This window comes from Myxocyprinus asiaticus, chromosome 33, assembly GCF_019703515.2.
Source record: "Myxocyprinus asiaticus isolate MX2 ecotype Aquarium Trade chromosome 33, UBuf_Myxa_2, whole genome shotgun sequence".
Lineage (NCBI taxonomy): Eukaryota > Metazoa > Chordata > Actinopteri > Cypriniformes > Catostomidae > Myxocyprinus > Myxocyprinus asiaticus.
The window spans coordinates 6,644,335-6,665,140 of NC_059376.1; the positions used below are offsets into that span (position 1 = coordinate 6,644,335).

Genomic DNA, 20,806 nt, shown 5'->3' on the forward strand with positions numbered 1-20,806 from the left:
ACTATCAAAACAGCAAAACGCCAGTACAGGAGTAAGATTGAAGGACAGTTTAACACCACCAACTCTAGAAGCATGTGGCAGGGAATTAACATCATCACGGACTTTAAAGGGAATAAAAACTCCGCCATGAACACCGCTGCCTCTCTACCGGATGAGCTAAATACTTTTTATACTCGTTTCGAGGGAAATAACACCGCCCTCGCGGAGAGAGCTCTCACGGCCGAAGCTACAGAGGTTAGTTCACTCTCTGTCTCTGTAGCGGATGTAACCCGATCATTCCGACGGGTGAATATCCGCAAAGCCGCGGGTCCAGACGGCATTCCGGGCCGCGTCATCAGAGCGTGCGCGAACCAGCTGGCTGGTGTTTTTACGGACATTTTCAACCTTTCCCTCTCTTTGTCTGTAGTCCCCACATGCTTTAAAACATCCACCATTGTGCCTGTTCCAAAACAATCGAAAATAACTTGTTTAAATGACTGGCGTCCTGTTGCTCTGACCCCCATCATCAGCAAATGTTTTGAGAGACTAATCAGAGATTACATCTGCTCTGTATTACCACTCAATCTTGACCCGCTGCAGTTTGCTTACCGTAACAACCGCTCCACTGATGATGCCATTGCATCTACAATACACACTGCTCTCTCCCACCTGGAAAAAAAGAACACTTATGTGAGAATGCTGTTTGTAGACTACAGCTCAGCATTCAACACCATAGTGCCCTCCAAGCTAGATGAGAAACTCCGGGCTCTGGGCTTAAACAGCTCGCTGTGCAGCTGGATCCTGGACTTCCTGTCAAGCAGACGCCAGGTGGTTAGAATAGGCAGCAACATCTCCTCATCACTGACCCTCAACACTGGAGCCCCGCAGGGCTGTGTTCTCAGCCCACTACTGTATTCCCTGTACACACATGACTGTGTGGCAACACATAACTCCAATGCCATCATTAAGTTTGCTGATGACACGACGGTGGTAGGTCTGATCACTGACAATGATGAAACAGCCTACAGAGAGGAGGTGCACACTCTGACACACTGGTGTCAGGAGCACAACCTCTCCCTCAACGTCAGTAAGACAAAGGAGCTTGTGGTGGACTTCAGGAGAAAAGACAGAGAACACAGTCCAATCACCATCAATGGAGCACCAGTGGAGAGAGTCAGCAGCTTCAAGTTCCTGGGTGTCCACATCACTGAGGAACTCACATGGTCCGTCCACACTGAAGTCGTTGTGAAGAAGGCTCATCAGCGCCTTTTCTTCCTGAGACGGCTGAGGAAGTTTGGAATGAACCGCTACATCCTCACACGGTTCTACACCTGCACTGTGGAGAGCATCCTGACTGGCTGCATCTCCGCCTGGTACGGCAATAGCACTGCCCACAACCGCAAAGCACTGCAAAGGGTGGTGCGAACTGCCAAACACATCATCGGAGGTGAGCTTCCCTCCCTCCAGGAAATATATACAAGGCGGTGTGTGAAAAAAGCTCGGAGGATCATCAGAGACTCCAGCCACCCGAGCCATGGGCTGTTCTCACTGCTACCATCAGGTAGGCGGTATCGCAGCATCAGGACCCGCACCAGCCGACTCCATGATAGCTTCTTCCCCCAAGCAATCAGACTTCTGAACTCTTGATCTCCCACGATCAAAATACATCATCCCTGCACTTTATTACTCTTTTATCTCACACCGGACTGTCATAAATTATATTACTGTCATTATATTATGTCTCTCTTAACAACTGACTATCAACCGACAGCCTGAATGTCAATACAGTACAATACTGTACATTCTATATATATACTTTTTTCATATATATTTTAATTTTTATTGAATAATGTGTATCTATATAGTATCTATATAGTAAAAAACAAAAAACAAAAAAAACAAAAACAGCATATTGTATACTGTGCAATGTATGTTATTATTGTATATTGTTGAGTGTAATTGTGTATAACAGATGTTTAAATTGTGTTGTGTTAATTTGATGTTTTAAGTTGTGTAATTATGTATAACAGATGTTTAAATTGTGCTGTGTTAATTTGATGTTTTAAGTCGAGTTTAATTATGTATAACAGATGTTTAAATTGTGCTGTGTTAATTTGATGTTTATTGTAGATTGGCGTATGTCTCATCACTGTCACGACTGCTATGTTGATCGGAACTGCACCCAAGAATTTCACACACCATTGCACTTGTGTATATGGCTGTGTGACAATAAAGTGATTTGATTTGATTTGATTTGATTTGATTATATCTCTAATAGAACATATATCGCATATATATTTTAAATAAACAACTCTATGGATCTTAAATGTTTTTACTTGCCAAATAATAATAAAATGAATGCTGTGACTTGCAGTGCACTGTATGTCTTTGTATCAAAGTGCCTTTATATACCAAAAATGTGGTATTGTCTCCTCAGAATCGTTATTTCTGTGCAATTGTTTAAAGTCGTTAACAGCTGTCATTGGCAAGTATTAGTATCTAATAATGGGTCAGACTGAAGATGGTTTCGTTACATGAGGTGTTGTATTTCTTGCATTAAATAGACTCTTTGGCAGTTGCAGTCACGTTTAATTAGTAACATGTTTTGAGCAAATGTAGATATACATGCAATAAGATACAATCAGTATAGTTCAAATTGACAACATCTGTTACAACAGTCATTATATGTGTGCATTATGCAGTGAATAAAAAAATGTACTTAACATACATGCATGGCAGTAGCATATAATCACTCTTATTTCAAATGATAACATGTTTTAACCATTAATTACACTTGTAATCACCCCTTAGGCTGTGTACACATGAAAATACTGCCAGTCAACTTGTCCAGTAGGTGAACTAAAATAGCTTGTAAAGTGTCTCAGATGTTTTCTTTCTCGTTGAGCAAATCAACAACAAACTCTTCATCACTGCTGCAGCATGTAGAGAAATTAGTTTTCTTTATTCGATCTGCTTGTCAACTACCTCCTCTTTTCATGGACCGTCATGGGCAGTGGGCAGACCAGCTAAAAGGTGCACTGAGCCACCTACTGTACCGGGGTAAAATTGCTTGTTGATTAGCGCCACCTACTGTGAAGGCGAAGGGGCCTGGGTAGCTCGGCGAGTAAAGATGCTGACTACCACCCCTGGAGTCGTGAGTTCAAATCCAGGGTGTGCTGAGTGATTACAGCCAGGTCTCCTAAGCAACCAAATTGGCCTGGTTGCTAGGGAGAGTGGAGTCACATGGGGTAACCTCCTCGTGGTCACTATAATGTGTGGTTCTCGCTCTCGGTGGGGCACGTGGTGAGTTGTGCGTGGATGCCGCGGAGAATAGCGTGAAGCCTCCACATGCGCTATGTCTCCACGGTAACGCGCTCAACAAGCCACGTGATAAGATGTGCGGATTGACGGTCTCAGACGCAGAGGCAACTGAGATTCATCCTCCGCCACCCGGATTGAGGCGAGTCACTACGCCACCACGTGGACTTGGAGCGCATTGGGAATTGGGAATTGGGGAGAAAAGGGGAGAATTAAAAGAAGAAAAGGCCTCAAGATGTGTCTTCTGAAGTATATAGATTTAACCACTGGAGCCACTGATGTATACTAAGATGAAATCTGAATTCCAAACAGCTAATTATAAGTGTATTAACATAAACGTGTTTCCCATTCATTTTTATTAACTAAGATAGAGAAATGCATTGACTAAATGATTTTCTGTGGTAATTGGCAACAGATGCTGTCTATAGACATTAAGGTCAACTTGAAACACGGTTCACAACTTATTTTACTTCTGTAATGTGACATATGTTCTAGCGTGGGCAGGAATTAAATGGTTTGTGAGAAGTGGTCCCTGTATGACAGGTGGTTGGAAGGATTGGAAAATTTTGTAGTGAAAAGTTGTAAGCTGAAAAGGAAAGTTGTTGCCAAGGTGGAGCAAGTTATAACATGTTGATGAAAGATTACAAAGTAGGGTTGTCGATTTAACATGTTAATTCAATGTGATAAAACGTGTTAAAAACAATTTACACAATTAATCATGCTCTCGTGAAAGAATTTTCCTAGCATCGGAGTAATTCAAGCTTGAAGTACCTCCATGTTTTTGCGAGGGGGCAATAAGTGCAACTCCAGCTGTACAGACATCAAACCATGCTTACTGACAGCAGACAGCACAAGATGAGGACACATTCTTGCGTTCAAACACAGCTGGACGACGCTGGACGAAGCATCCTAAAAACATTGTTAATGACATGACACAACCAAAGTGAGATGCTCCAAAAGCATTCTTCTGAGGTGGTGGAGTGTGTGTCTGACATCTTCAGGCAGTTTTAAATCACTTTTTTGCCATCTTGCTTTTGTGCAGGCATTTTCCATAAACTCTTCGAGAGGTGGTGCAAAAGGTGCCAGCACAAACGCAATGATGGACAGAACTGCTTCAGCTCAATAGAGAGTGAAAACATGTAGCCTATCCTATCTCTGAAAGAGGCAATTACTGTTTATATTGTATATTTCATTATCAAAAGTACAAATACATTTTCAAAATGTATCCATTCAAAATCCTCTTGGCTCAAAAATCTAAGGGGGAATGTTCCCCCTCAGTCTGAATGGGCATGACGCATCTGACTGTAGGCCAGTGATAGGGTTATGCTCAATGATTTGAAAATAAACAATATATTGCCTTCTAAAACCACTTTTTGTATTGTCTAATCAATTCTTTGCTCATCTGCCACAATTTAATGCATTTTAGTTATTTGAATTATATACAGTATTTATTAGATATATAATATTTTTAATTACTTAAATATAATTATCTATAATAATTTAACCATTATGTATTGAATTATTGTTATTTGCAGGCCTTTCTTGGCAAATATTGATAAATGTGATTTATAGTATTTCATTATCATCGTAAAGTGATTTTGATTGCACAGCAATTTGTATACGCCCCTGAGTGCAAGAATGAGTCATCAGCATTGTTGGTACATTTTCCCAGAAGAGAAAGACTGTAAATTTTAGAAGTATACAGTATATCTGCTATAAGTTTTTTTGTCAACTATACTACATTAGCATAAAAATTACTCAAAGCTAACACACATAAACTAAAACTCTAATGTTGATTTCATGGACTTTAAAATAGCTTAATAAGCGTAATATTTTCTCTGCAGGGTTCTGCGCTGTTGGAGGAACCGGCAGACACAGCCCCTGCTCCTCAGAACAGCACAGGAACCGTAGACGATCTACCCCTTCCTCCTCCTCCACCTCCTCCACCCGCCAGCAGCTCCATCCCAACTCCACCTCCACCACCACCACTCCCCTCAGAGGTGCCGGCTCCTACCCGACCACCTCCCACAAACACCAACACCACACCGGCTCCCACCCAGCGCCGCATGTCTGGCTCCTCCAACAGTAAGTTTCTTTGCTCATTCACTCTCTCTTTTATCTCTGTAGTTAGGTGACATTCCACCCAGTGCACAGACTATTGATTTAAAAGGGGTCGTAGATTTAACTCCGCATTCATCTAAAGGTTTCAGCGACAAGAAATGTGTCTGTCCACCATGAACACAAAACTGCTGTGGGACATGACACAACGGCAGCCAATAAGATGTTGTATGTTTAATGTACTGTTATGAGGAGTGAGATTTTGGGCCAATGATATTTCACAGTGGGTGGGACTAGTGTCAGAAATGAACTTTTAAATTAAGGGGAAATATTTGCTTCCTGAATTTTCAGGGGCATTTTTTATCTTCATTTTGTATCTTTTTTCCTAACCTAACTGTGTCTTATCCGTTTATGTAAAAAAACATCAATTTAATCAATTCATTAATACAAGATCTTAAGACTGAGAATGTATTACTTCTTACCCTAAGAATTGCATCATCTCATATTTTTTTTGCCATAATATTTATAACTAGGACTATAATAGAAAATAAAGAACTATATCAGATGTCTCACACACACACACACACAAAAACAGAAGAATTTATTACGAAGGTATATTTTTGCACCCACATTTTGAACTTCGGGGGCATTTTTATGATTTTTGGTGTAATTTTTTCCCCAAGTCCCCCTTAATTTTGGACCCTGGGCAGGACGACCTGGCACGACAACTCCACAGAAATAGAAACCTAGAAATTGTGGTCATATTGTGAATATTGTGGTCATGGCTGGTTAGGAAAAAAACTCAGATTTAAATAGAAAGGATCATTTAGATGGATAAAGATGTCACTTTATCGTGTTGTGCCTTGTTAGGACATGGTGTTAGAATTAAACAGGCTGTTTTTGCTATTGTACATTTAAAGGGTCGTTCAAGAGAGTGATTTTTAGCTAAATGAGTGACAGTGACTGCTGGCGATGCAGCAAAGTAATGCAAATGAACAGCGATGCGCCAACTATAAATGGGAGAGAGTGATCTGTCAGTTAGAGTAGGAACACATACTAGTAGTGACCATTGCAACAATTTAATCTCTATCATTTTAAATGCCCCTTAAACCCTCTATGTTAATGCCTGCAGTTATATTTGACTGACCTCTTCACCTGTGAAATGAGTAACAATGATTAAAGGGTTTGACACTTTTAACCCTTCTGTTGTCTTTGGGTAATTTTTGACCCAGGACAGGTAAAAAAAAAAAAAATTTATAAATACAACATAGTTTTTGGTACTGAAAGCAAAAATTGTTACTTAGTTAAGACCATTAAACAAACAAAATATAAAAAGAACATTTGTTTTTGTATATAACTGTTTAAGCCTTCTACATTTTTCAATAGAGGCCGACACTCTTAGTGTTCCCGGTCAAATTTGTCCGGATACAGTAATCATGTTTTTTTTTTAAAGAAATGATAGCATTTCTTCTCCCCTGAAGTAAATTGATTATGCACTTCTTTTGGGATTTTATGAAACCTATTTACATATTCCTTTCTCGATTTCATCATTCATTTGCATATGCACATAAGCAAATGTATATAACCTCACTACAGTAAAAACCTACTTTTTTATAAGTTGAAACATGAATAAAATATGAGAAAGTGTCATGTACTGGGGGCAAATTGCTGCCATGTGGTATAAAAAGAAAAATAACATGACTTGAAAATCATGTTATGACAATAATAGCCAGTAGTGCAGTGCTCTGTGCAGCAACCTACTGTGTAGTAATTCTACATTTTATAAGTTATGCATTTGGATGTATATTTAGACATTATCAAACGATTATTTGTCAAAGTTAAACATTGTCTTTTTTTTTTTGTTTGTTTGTTTTTTACAGTCTTGAAGTGTCAGTTTTTGCAATGATGTCATATTATTACTTACATTCAAACCTGACCTGGTGTTACATAGAAAAGACATAAGATAATAATTTTGTTACCAATCACTTATTTCAAACATCAGAATGTAAAACTCAAAGTAAATAATAATAGTAATAATATAAGTAATAATAATGTCAAGAAAATTAATAGTAGTAAACAAATAAACAGCAATGGACTGTGAAAATTCAGTTAGTGTATAAAACAGAAGACTCAGACTTTGTTCTTTGTGTGCGTGAGTGTGTGTGTGTGTGTGTGTGTTTTGTTCTGCGTTCTACCTTCTGGCTGTGTTAGTCTCACCCATTTATTTCTGTGTGGGTGTGTGTGTGTGTGCATGTGCTGCATTGTTGGTGTTTTATGGTCTTACCTCCTCATTTATGTGTGTGTTCTGCATTGTGACTGATGTATATATATAAAAAAAATTTAAAAAAATGCTTTGTGTTATAATGTCACCAGTTTGTGTGTGTGTGTGTGTAAGTGTGTGTGTGTGTGTGTGTGTGTGTGTGTGGGTGGGGTGTGTGTGCATGTTTTATAGTCTCACCACTTCATTTCTGTGTGTGTTTGTTCAGCATTGTGGCTAATTTATGCAGTATATTGTATTCTACAAAGTTTTCATTTCCTATGGTCGGTCAATTCTGACCGTGAATATCAAAGGTGTCGCTTCCAAAGTTCCAAATTTTTACATTGGAAAAAGTGATCTCGGTCAAAAATGACCGAAGACAGTAGAAGGGTTAAGAGAAATCACAATTGTTCCTTCATTGTCTTAACGGGTCAATTTTGAACTGTATAGGAAGAACAAGTTGTGACATTTTTACAGCTTCAAATAGTTTTTTGTACATCTATGAAAACAATATGACCAAAAAATATTTTACATTGTCTTAAATTTAACCCTTATTCCCATGCTGTTTGCTAGCTTCCCAACCTGCTTCACTGGGTACTGCATCTTTCCCAAAAATTGCATACTTTCCTCTCATGGGTTTTGTGCACACATGCGCACACAAACACACACAAAGAGAGTTTTTTACAGTTTGAACAGGTAATATGTTAATAAATAAGTTTACTAACATGATTTTATATGATAGGGTTTAATGGGACTAAAGGCCCCCCAAAAGACTTATTGAATACTGTATAATTTTCTACTAAAACATTTGATGCCAGAAAGAACACCATAACAATGCTACAAATTATTTGACATTAGTGGGAAGGAATGGATTTGTTGCAATGGACGTCCTATTTTGACTGCTGGAAAAGGCAATAGAGATTCATTTGTGAAATAGGCATGTCCTAATATTGTAACTTTAAAATGTACACGGTTGATTTTCTATAAACAACTTTTTGGGGGGTTTTAAATCTTTAAAAAATTATGTTACTCCATTCATATGCAGTATATATATTCTCCCCTCTGTCATACACTTTGGGACAGCAATAAAACAGATTTTCATTAAGGGGGTTTTTTAGTGCTGTTGTACACTAATCAACAATTATTGCATTTTGAATGGTTTCAATACCAAAGAGTCAAAAATTACCAGGAGGACAAAATGAGGATGCCGTTTCTAAAGACAACAGGATGGTTAAATGTCTTCAAAACCCTAGAGGTCTGTGCATTAGTGTGACACTGTGATGACAAATACATTAATCCCAGGTCACAGCATTGACAAATTGTGCTAAGTCATAATACTTTGCTTTAGACTTTTTTTTTTTTTTTTAATCAAAAGCCATAAGATTTCTATTGCAAAACAGTTTAATGTGTGTTTTGCTTTGCTGAAGGTATTCAAAAGTTGATCACAGTATGATTATCAAGCACAAAAGCCTTCAAAAACCCTACAAAATGCATTTTGAAAACAATATTATTTTTGCAATTGCTTGATGCGAGTAGCGCAGAAATTAAACACCTCACCTTTAAGTAAACTCGCACTTGCACAGCATGTAAATTTAAGCATGTACTTGTACTCTTAAACTATTTAAAGTATTTAAATATTTAAGACTCAAATATTTAGAATGGTTGGTGTGTGTGTGTGTGTGTGTGTGTGTGTGTGTGTGTGTGTGTGTGTGTGTGTGTGTGTGTGTGTGTCAAAATTGTGAACAAATCTGTCAATTTGCGTTTCTGTACACTTGGATCTTCTCCCATTGGCAAATATGCAACTAATCTAATATCAAATATAAAATATTCATGCTGTTGAGTATGCAATCCTAAGCTGTTTATTTAAACTGTTGTGGATATGTTCAGTCCAACTCTCGATATCACAAAGTGCACTCTGAGAGCACAAAATGGAAGACGAGGTCAATCTTGTGAAGTTCTAGCCAGTTAACATGAGATCTGGCGGCCCGCTCGTTCCAAACTTCTGTTTACAAATTAATGCGTGTGGGCTACCGTTACTTTGAAAATAGGTTTAGTGTTCTGCCATTTACCTAATTGCTCGTCCTCTGAGACATACTAAACATGTCTTTGGGACAGGACATTGTCTCTCAAGTGTTACACAATTCAGTGTTATGTCAGGGAAATGTATCTCTTCTTACCGACTGGCTGGCTTTGGATTTACAATGTCCATTTGCATGTCAGAGTGTTTGCGCATTAGACAAACCTTGCGAAAGAGAAACAGAGTGGTGAATACACAGAGAGGTTAGTCTTGAAGCCCGACACCAGAGAGTAAAAGGCCATCTGACTTATTTCCTTCTTTCGTAGCCAATGTAATCAATCATGATATCTTAAATCTCAATTCATCCATCACAAATACTAAGAATAATAGATAACATGATAAAGAATGATCTATTAGTGGTGTTTAAGGCAATCACGTGTTATTACAATTGTTTACCCATTAACTTTAAGGGATAGTTCACGCAGAAATGAAAATTCTATCATAATTTGCTCATCCTCATGTCGTTGTTTCTTTAGGAGATGTTAGGCAAAATGTTAGCCTCAGCATTCATGTTTATTGTATGTAAAAAAGATGCCTAACACAGTGCCTAACATCTTATTTTGTGGTCCATGGATGACAGGTTTGGAACAACATAAGGTTGAGTAAATTATTATATAGTTTACATTTTTGCCAGTAAGCAACTAGGTAGCACCCACCCAAAACACCCTAGCATTGTAATGGCGGGTTTTGTACAGGCAAGCACTACTCAGATTTTCTTTAGAAAATGTAAAAATCTAGTCTTGAATTATCTTTTTCTACTAACAATTTTCATAGTAGCCTAATGAAAGGAACATTAATGACACCTAATCCTTGAATTAAATACATATTGAACACCATGGTTCTTAGTAGTGTACTGTACACCATGCCAGCAAGATTTTGTAAGTTCATGTGGGACAACTGAACAATCAGTAATTATTTATTTATGAATTGTTTATGGAGCTCTCATGCTCCGGAGGTTGTGCAAAATCTACAAACTAAAAAAGAGATGCGTTTTTGTATTCCAAATTCAAAAATGTTTTGCCCATGCTTTGCTGCCAGTAGATAGTGTCACTCTTTAAGGGTGTTTCCACTTCAGTCCTGTTTAATTAAACCAATCTTTTTCAGTTGACCCAGAAGTGACCTGAGTGAAAAAGAACCAAGAAACAGTTTCACAGTTTACATGGATTTAAAGTGGACTCAGGTCTCTTTGTTTTGTCCACTTTAGTTGTGGTTGTTTCTACGTCCACTTCACATTCACATTAAATACTACTATTATATAATAGAAAAATAAATTATTATATTATTTAAAATAACAACACAAATTATAGTAATATAGGTAATTATTAGTAATATAATTGTAATAGTTTAAATATAATAATAATAAGAAATTATGTTAAATATTATTATAATAATCAAAGCCTTTCGCGGTTTAACAGTCGCACTAGATCCCATTTCGATACTATTATTAGTATTAGTAGTAGTAGTATTTATACAATACAAACATAATTTTAATAATATTATTTATAATAACAATAAATATGATATAAATTATGATTATATTAATAGTTTTAATAATACTAATATTAAAATAAATTAAGAATAATTATTTATTTAATAATTTTATTATATTTATTTAATAATTATGTTAATATATTATGTTAAATATTATTATATATTATAATTGTAGTCTTTTACTGTCACATCGCGATAATATTACTACTACTAATACTATTATTATTATTATTATTATTATTATTATTGATATGCTACAAACGTAAATTATTATATGATAATAACAACAATAATATTAAAAATATTAGTCATATAATATGAATAGTTTTAATATGCTAAAAATAACATTTATTATATTATCACACTCTTTCACGGTTTTAATAATCGCACTTGGTCACATCGCAATACTACTATCATTGTTGTTGTTATTATTCTTTATATATTAAAACATAAATTATTATATTTATTATAATAATAAATATATAATAATTGTATAATAATTGTTAATAATAAGTCATAATTATTAGTAATATATCATTAATAGCTTTACTATACTACTAATAATATGTATTATTATGATTATTATTATTATGATTATTATAGCCTTTCGTGTTTAATAATCATACTAGGCCATATTACGATTTCGATTTTATTTCGATTCATTGTATAGCCCTAATATAAATCATACCATTTTCAGGACAAGTATCTATATACCACAGCTGAACTTGCTGAAATAATTATTGTTTTTTTTTGGGGGAGTTTGAGTCTGCAGATTCAATTATAATTTCAAAAAGGCACAATTATCTGTGTCTGTTTAGTGAAGAGTCAGACAGGTTTTCAAAACAGTATAGTGTTTCATTTACTAACGAGTCAGTGTGCCATTTTGTTTTTGTTTGTTCAACTCCTCACTTTCCTCCACCCTTGTTTGTCCTCCCATCATCCCTTTGTCTGTCTTCACTCCACTTGTCTCACTGAACACCTGTCTCTCTCTCTCTGCTGTCTGCTTTACATGGCACTTTCCTTTGCCCTTTGTACCTCTCCTTTTTTTCCGTATTCTTTTTTCTTGTTATGATGCTCTAAAGAAGGGGATCTGTCCTCTATGCAAATCTGTCTCCTTCTGTCACCCCCGCGCCAGAATCACAACGCCAGAGGAAGAGGACATATTTCCCCCAGTGTGGCCGTTTGTGTTTATATGTGTCATTTTTTTTTTACTGTTTGTCTGGTTTCCCTTGCGTTGAGTGCCCTGTTTGTTTGGCTACTGCTTGGCCACAAGGTAAATTGAGTCTACTCTGAAGCTTCATTATAACTTCCTTCTTCAGATAGCCAAAGAAACCACATCACCCAGCATGACAGTTTTCCATGATTCAGATTGCGAATCAGCCCACAGAATTCCCAGATGCTGTGGGGACTCTGGCACATCAGCTGTGCTTATTTATGTAGCACAGACACTTTGATGAGATTCAGACCAGGTTGATTCATCATTGACTCTACCACAAAAACCTTAAAGTCAACATGAAACTTATCCTCCTAAAAATTCATGCTGTGCAATTATAACCATTTACAATTTAGATTTAAACTATTTAGAGCTGCATTTATGAAAGCAAACCTTCCATTGACGTTTCATCATGCAGTGTTGTGAGTGAGTCATATTGTATTGAATGAGAATAAAAGGTGTGTAAACAGTGGGCGGCCTTATTGACCGAGCCCTGCCGTCATCGCATCACCTCCAAACTTCCCCACATCATGTTTTAATCTGCACAGCTATTGTGAACATCCTGATGCTCTTTGTCTGCTCAAACTCAGGCACAACTTCTTCTGTTTGCTTTTAAGTTACATTAGAAAGTTAGATCAGTTCTATTAAACTGATATTGAGCTACAGATCATAAATAAAGATTTGACAAGCCAAGGCTGAAGTTAATACTGTACATTGTGTGTTTGTACTTGGATGTGATGATTTGTTGTAACTAGTAAAAAATAAGGCTGGGTGATATAGCTAAAATATTATAAAATGTACTGTATATCATAATTTGTAATAATTATATGAATTATTATCATTTATCATATCAGTTATCTTAATGATTTTCAAACAATTATCTCAATGTTTATGTTTTTGCTCTGAAATGAGGAACTATCATTTTAACCAAACAGCCATTGTTGCCAAGTAGAGTCAAATTTTTTAGTTCAAGAGTAAAAATCTAGTTTGAATGTTTTCCCACACTGTTTTCCACTTAATGAACAAAAGGAAGATATGTGATCACCACTATAACAATCCACAGTAATAGGGGTGGGTATTGATACAGATTTCCAGAGTTGATTCCTATTCTCAAGCTCTCGATTCGACTCTGATTTCGATTAGATTTGATTCGATATCTATTCTTATGGGTATATATTCAGTTATAATGTCCATTGTGGTTACATATTAAATACATTTTACACAGTAATAAACTCCAATATTTACCCAAATATAAAGCCTGAAACCTCCTAAATTGAATGGGCTTGCGATGTTGCAAAATAAGTTTACGCTTTAAACGTTAGTCCCCGGATACTTAAGTCAGGCATATGAATCTGAACTTTGCATGGAACACCATCACTTCTGCATTTATTTGACATATAATAACAAAAAAAGGCCTGAAATCATCCATGTCGCAAATAAGCGCCACCTGGAAGTAGTTTTAGAGAAGACATATCAAATATAAGCTCTCATTCTCAGGAATGTGAGTTCTTTTGTTTATTTTGTTGTCCTAATACCACAGTTCGAAATATTTTCAAAAGAATCACAAAGAAAAAAAATATTTCTGTAAGACATCAAATACAAATGTCTCTTTTATGCGCTGATCACTGCTGCTGTAAGCCCCGAATAGCTACAAACTTTATATCTGCTCTTACCTTAGGCAGTTTTCTACAAAATAAGCCATTTTTTTTACTCGTCTGTGAGGTTGCTTGTGTGAATAATCCAATGTTATATCTTAGATGTCCAGAAAAAAATATGCAGTCCAGCAGAAAAAGCATGCTAAACAAATCATTAGAAAAATAGGTTATCGACTATTGATGTTATATGTCATCATAAAGGGGAGGATCATGACATTTAGACTGAACTTCTAGTCCACTCATAAATTAAGGTATTCAATGAAACAGTGGTGGTTGGTGCATGAACTGAAAAGTAGACTGAATGTCTATGGACGATATGTTAGAACACCACCTACATTTCAGATCTGCATATTGTGATGGAAGGTTATAGAGGAAAAACAATTTTTCCTAGGACTTGCTACCATCTAGTGGAATGAAGTAAGACTTTTTGCAGGGAGATTGAGTGAACAGAACTAGAATTACATGCTTATAAAATTAGGACAACAACAAAAAGAAATATTTTCCATGGAACACTCTATATGAGGTTCCATGGAAATGACAGCTTTATAATTATAATTTATAAAGCTGTGTGCCAGTGTGCCCCATCAACAATCAGCACCTGGTTACCCCACACCTGAGAGTGATTAAGAGAGAGGGAGCGAAAAAGAAAAAGACCTCACACACTCTACATACACAAACAATATTGCCAAGAAGGCCATCACAGTGGGAGACACGGAAAGGAGCACGAAGGGCGGAAAAACTGCTAACACTAACGGCACTGATAACAGTCGCAATGAACACTTATCATAACATTCAAAATAACACATTCCAGTGCCAGATCGCCAATCAAAACACACACAGATGAAATAGAAACTCCAACTCAAGAACTGGAGATGTTTTATTTGGATTATACACATACCTGACAAAAGCTATTTCAAAAAGTGGTGAGGACACATCACATCTGTCTCAACCCATAACTGACAGCAATGTATCTAATAATCATTCAGTGAATACTTGGAAACAACTGAGAAATTAATCTTTTACATCCTTTTTTTCCATGTATATCTCCATGTGGTCACTGTTGTGGTTGTTGAGAAAATAAACACAAAAAAACTCAACCGGCAAAAGCCCAAACACTGTACACACGCTGCAATAGCAAGTACTCGATTGGTCCGATGCTGTGATTGGCTGCTGCTGTAATCAATCACGCGATTGGCTGCTGCGATTGGTCTGTGTAGTCATTTGTGCGTTCAGTGAGATTTGAGGCAGTTCGACATGAATAAAACCCTACACAATGTCAAAATCAACTATAACATACTTACATTTATATTTAATACATTTGACTACTTATGCTGGGGTGACAGATGGGGTGGCAGTGCTTTTTCTTAGGGTGGCATTTGCCACCCTATGCCATCCCGGTAGATCCGCCCCTGCTAGAAGCTTAATCTAGGTGTTGTTGGGACTGGTCTATTTTAGGGCTATTTGAGAATCTTTTATATTCATATTTCTACATGATTACCACAGGGTGGCGCTTAGTTGCGACACTGAAGTTTTCAAGTCTTATTTTGTTATTTTGTAACATAAATGCAAAAGTGATGGAGTTCTGTGAAATATTCAGATTCCAAGTTTTCAAATGGTTCCTCATTTATGTTTTAATGTATCCATGGATTTTAAGCATAAACTTATTATACACTCCAGAGTTTGAAGCAATCCAACACAGTTCCAAAATTGTAATGTAATCCAGCTCATATTTTCTTTTACCGTGCATAGTTTTGTTTTTTTAGTGGATTGTTTTTCGACTACATGTTACGCAACCTGTTCATGCCTCTACCAAGTGACAGATGCAAGTGATAGAGTTTGTGCCAACAATATTTTGAGTATTTTGGACAGAGCATGAGCAGAAAGCGTCTTTTCATGCCTGTCACTTGCAGTGCATATATACGTGTGAATGCGTGATGGTTGAGGCTTTTCCCGCTAATCCACTCAAAAGGGCATTGAGTTCAGCTGAAACAGAGCGAGTCAGAGCGAATGAAGGAGGTGTGAGAGGAGGAGTTTCAGTGAGAGTGAGGAGAGGACACAAGGTTACACAGTGGACTTCAAATCCACCTCCGATTTGGCAGCCGTCTGTTGTCACAGTTGATTACCGCTCATCCGTTCTGATCTTCCCCAACTGTGACGAGCCACCAGCAGTAAGCAAACGCGCTCTTCTCACTATTGGGTTGTGGATCTAGCTGCTCTCTTCTCGCTCCTCATGAAGATCACAGCGATGAAAAAATAATAGCAGGCCTGATACGAGAAGGTTAAATCAAGAACAGCAGGTGATATACATTTATTTCTTTTTTCTTTAGGAATTATGTGTCAGTTTGTACTTTTAGGATGTTTGAGATACAAAGAGATGATGTTGACAGTTTGAATAGTGCAGATACCTCACCGGTCATCATTTATTCAATTTAAAGTTCTATTTTGGTTATTTCTTACATTATCTTGCCGGACAAACATGAGGTAGTCCTGTTTGTGTCTGTAGTTTGTGATTTATGTTTGTTCTCACCAGGATAGATCAGTGCACTATTTATACCTGTAGCTGTCAGCATTCATTTGTATTCATTAATACTTACAGTGGATTAAACGTTCTGGTTAAAAGAGTCATTTATGCAAATATTTTTTGGAAGTTGATACTGTATGTCTTGCAGTGCGACATGCTATGCTCCATGTAAAACTATTAATCATAATATAATAACATGTATTATATATATATATATATATATATATATATATATATATATATATATATATATATAATATTTATCATAACAATTATTAATTATAACTTTATTATAATATAATAATGTTAATACTACTATATTATAACATTTTGCAATTTATTTTTTTATTATTATGCATGTAGCACTTTGATCTCGTAGAAATTGAGAGATTATGTTGAATGCAGTCTCAATTAATTTACTTCAAAAGCAGGACACCTCAAGACCATTTAAATTTGACTAAAGAGCAAAAAGGTGATTACAAATTGTGAAAAAATTAATATTCAATTGCCCTTATACATTCATATAAATGTTTGCATAATATCTTGATGCTGATTTAAAAAAAAAAAATACTTTAAAAATAAAATAATTAAAAAAATATATTTTATGTCTCAACTACCCAACTATATATTATTTCTATGTATTATATTAACTAAGGCCTATAGATTTTTATTTTAATATATATATATATATATATATATATATATATATATATATATATATATATATATATATATATTATATATTTCAATTTACTAAAGAGGATAAGAATCATGTGCACAGAAAAATGAATGTGTAGATTGTTTGGAGATTTTCATTAGGCTCTGTATACAACAACCTTTTCTTTCTTGGCACGGCAATCAATTATGGGAATAAAGCTTCACAAGCGGGGGGCACTTGTGCTCAAGTAGATTTCAGAGCGTAACAATCTTCCAAAGATCCATTTTTGAATGAAAGAGATTTTCACAATCATAATCAGCAGTAAATATCCATGTATCCTAATTTTTTGCCAGCCATAGGAAATCTTTTAGTCAAAGCAAAATTCATTGGAAGCAGTAATTTTGCTAATTGCCCTACATTTACATTAATTGCAGACGCTTTTATCCAAAGCAGCTTACTTTCACGTTATACATTTTATCACTATGTGTGTTCCCTGACAATCAAACTCATGATTTGAAATGTGGGAAGGAATTATTATTAGTGGTGTTTGATGAGACTTTAGTACTTTTACTTAAGGTTAGGAATTTGAACAAACTTCTAACCCTAAGTATTAGTTCAGTGTGTAATTCTACAGACATGAATGACAACTCAAATCATATGGCTTATTTAGGAGATTTGTGCTATTAAATTTCTAAGCAGACAGATTTATGATTTTTGCTTTGAAGATGATGAAACAGACAAAAAAAAAGAAAAAAAAAAAAGAAAGAAAATCCCATATAGGTTTACATTAAGGGACTCAAGCCATATCTTGGGACCAGAATATCATAGAAATTTGGAGCTGGCTCTTTTTTACCACTTAGCAGTCACCTAGAACACCCTAGCAACTGCATAGCAACATGCTAAAACCACTCAAAACACCTTAGCAACCGCATAGCCTTTGCAACCACACAACACCCTAGCAAGTTTTGCACAGGGCAAGCACTACTCTACACTACTAATTATTATATTTTAAATGTAAAATGTTTTATTGACATCAATAATTTTATAAATATTTTGATGGCTGAAACTTGAACAAAGGCCAGTTCTTTCTCCATAACAGTAATTTTCTTTTTTCAAATTGAGCTTTTTAAAATGTATTCAATGAGTGGATTCATTTTATTAGTAACTAGGACTTGAGTTACTGAGTGCTGTATACATTTGTTTAAATGTCTGGGGGTTTTGAATTAAATATTTAGGGGAGAAGCTTGTCCGGTGTCTTTCTCTTTCTCTCTCGCTCTGTGTTTTCGTCAGTCCATCGTGGCTCAGTTTTCCTCTGTCTTTATCTCAGGCAATAAATCCTTCAACATGATGTCCCCCACTGGAGATAATTCTGAGCTTCTGGCGGAAATTAAAGCCGGGAAAAGTCTGAAGCCGACACCTCAAAGTAAAGGCTACACGACTGTCTTCTCAAACAGCAGCACAGCGGAGAACAATGTAGGTCACGCTCCTTCCCAAAACACATACAAGAATAATTTAGTTATTTTACAAATACCTATGAAGTGAAATCCTTTGGCTTGCTTGAAAATATGTGGGTTAATCTCACAAAGCCTGTCAAGAACATTCAAATTACTGTAATGTGTCCAGATGTTTTACTTTTGAGTTTGTTTGTAATTTTCATTATTCTCAATGATGATTCTCATTACATTGTCATTACTATGATACAGTAAAGAAAATCATCCTTTAAAATCATTAGTAAATTCAATATTACCATGTATTCTTTAAATTAGCATATATTAAAGCCAGTACAACAAACAGAGATGTAGAATTATACTCATATAGTTATAGCAAAAGTTAAACTTATGTAATCGGTAACAAATGAGGTTTTATATGTTAATGCAGCAGGTATCATACAATCAACATTTATTTTGTACTGCATTTAATTAATAAATATACTAATGTTCATTTATAAATATACTATTGTTCATTGTAATTTTAGTTTATTTCATCATGCTTTAAAGTTACATGTCGGGCCAAATTATTCAAAATTAAATTAAAAAATATATATTTTAATAAAGCATTAGATACATTATGCTGTGAAATCTGTGAAAACTGTGAAATCATCAAATGAAAAATCAATCCAAAGATGCAAACTAGTGCTAAAATGAAATACAAGAGACATTTGATGATATATTTAGTGATTTAATAATTAATTTAATGATTTTATGTTTTATAACAAATCCATTTTATTTATATACTTTTTTAAATATTTATTTATTGATTTGATTTTGAGTAATTTGACCCTCCATAATGTTAACGTACAACTTTTAATGTTAAAACGTATAATTAAAAAATATAATTAGTAGCTGTATGAAATTGACATTAACCAAGATTTTAAAAAATATTATTCTTTGTTACTATTCATGCTATTGCATTAACTAATGTATACAACTTCTTTATTGTAAAGTGTTACCAAATAATAATAATAATAATCATTACAGTAATGAGAATGAACATTTTTTGCGTTACAGTAATTAAAATTTTGGGGTAATTGTGCTTAATTGTCATGAATGTAATATTGTAATTAAAAAAATCTTAATGGTCCTAAAAACCATTTTATTAACGGCAAGTAAATTAAATTTTGAACTCAATTAAATTTTGTTTTTGAGGGAAAATATAGCATGTTTTCGTGACATTCACATATGAAATGAGTTACAACAGTTGTCTACTGTGTAACCTGTGACCTTTCATTTGGGTGTGACCGCCATTGTTTGAGGGTTGGGATTGTGATGTGATTATGATGTAATACTATTTGTATAAGAAGCGTTGTTGATTATCCATAGAAACAAAATACAAACTGACAAATCAGACATGGCACGCACCAGTACATACAATACCAGTGGGCATAAATCATCCTTGTGGAGTGATATTTGTTTAAATACATAAGAATATACTGTATTTCTGTATAAAAAAAAATTACATTTCTTCCCAGTTATCAACTGGGAAACTGCATGTGCCACAAAAAGCAATGAACACAGTTAATGTTACAGTAAAACAAGTCATACTGTAGTTCAGATCATTATAAGAGTGCAGCTCAGTGAGCTGGCACCAAATCTATTCTGCAGGATAATTCAGCCAAGAGGCTTGTTTAACACACTGATGGTTCTGCTGAACAACAGCACAATTTATTAAAGTTACATAATTAAGGAAATAATAGAAGACCTTAAATTGCCAACCAGCAACTTCTAGGAATAAATTCAGAATTTGTAATTAGTTTCCTCTGTGTAAATATAAGTTTGAAAAAGATGTGAATGGTTTTTACTACTCAGAAACTCTTAATTACATAAATTATCCAATCCAATGTGAAGGGAACACAGCATTGTAGATGAATGCCATAGGACAGCTTACAAAGAACTCATGATTTTCAATGTCATACGAAAACCATCTACTGGTGCTTTAAAGAACCCATAAAGCAATACACCAATCTGAAAAACCTATAATGTAGAACCATAGAGCAAGATCCAGAACCCTTAAAAAATGGTTCTTGATAAGAAGAGGGTTCTTTGGTGATTCTAAAGGCCCCTGCATTCTACATACGAAATC

General features: G+C 35.3%; 1 protein-coding gene across 1 annotated transcript in view; it reads left to right on the top strand.

Annotated features, from left to right (window-relative positions):
* Positions 1-20,806, top strand: part of espn (espin) — a 130,133-nt gene that overhangs the window by 86,708 nt on the left and 22,619 nt on the right. The window contains exons 9-10 of the mRNA XM_051670149.1: positions 5,142-5,382; positions 18,555-18,700. Coding sequence (XP_051526109.1) covers positions 5,142-5,382; positions 18,555-18,700 — 387 coding nt within the window. The remainder of the gene's footprint in view (positions 1-5,141; positions 5,383-18,554; positions 18,701-20,806) is intronic.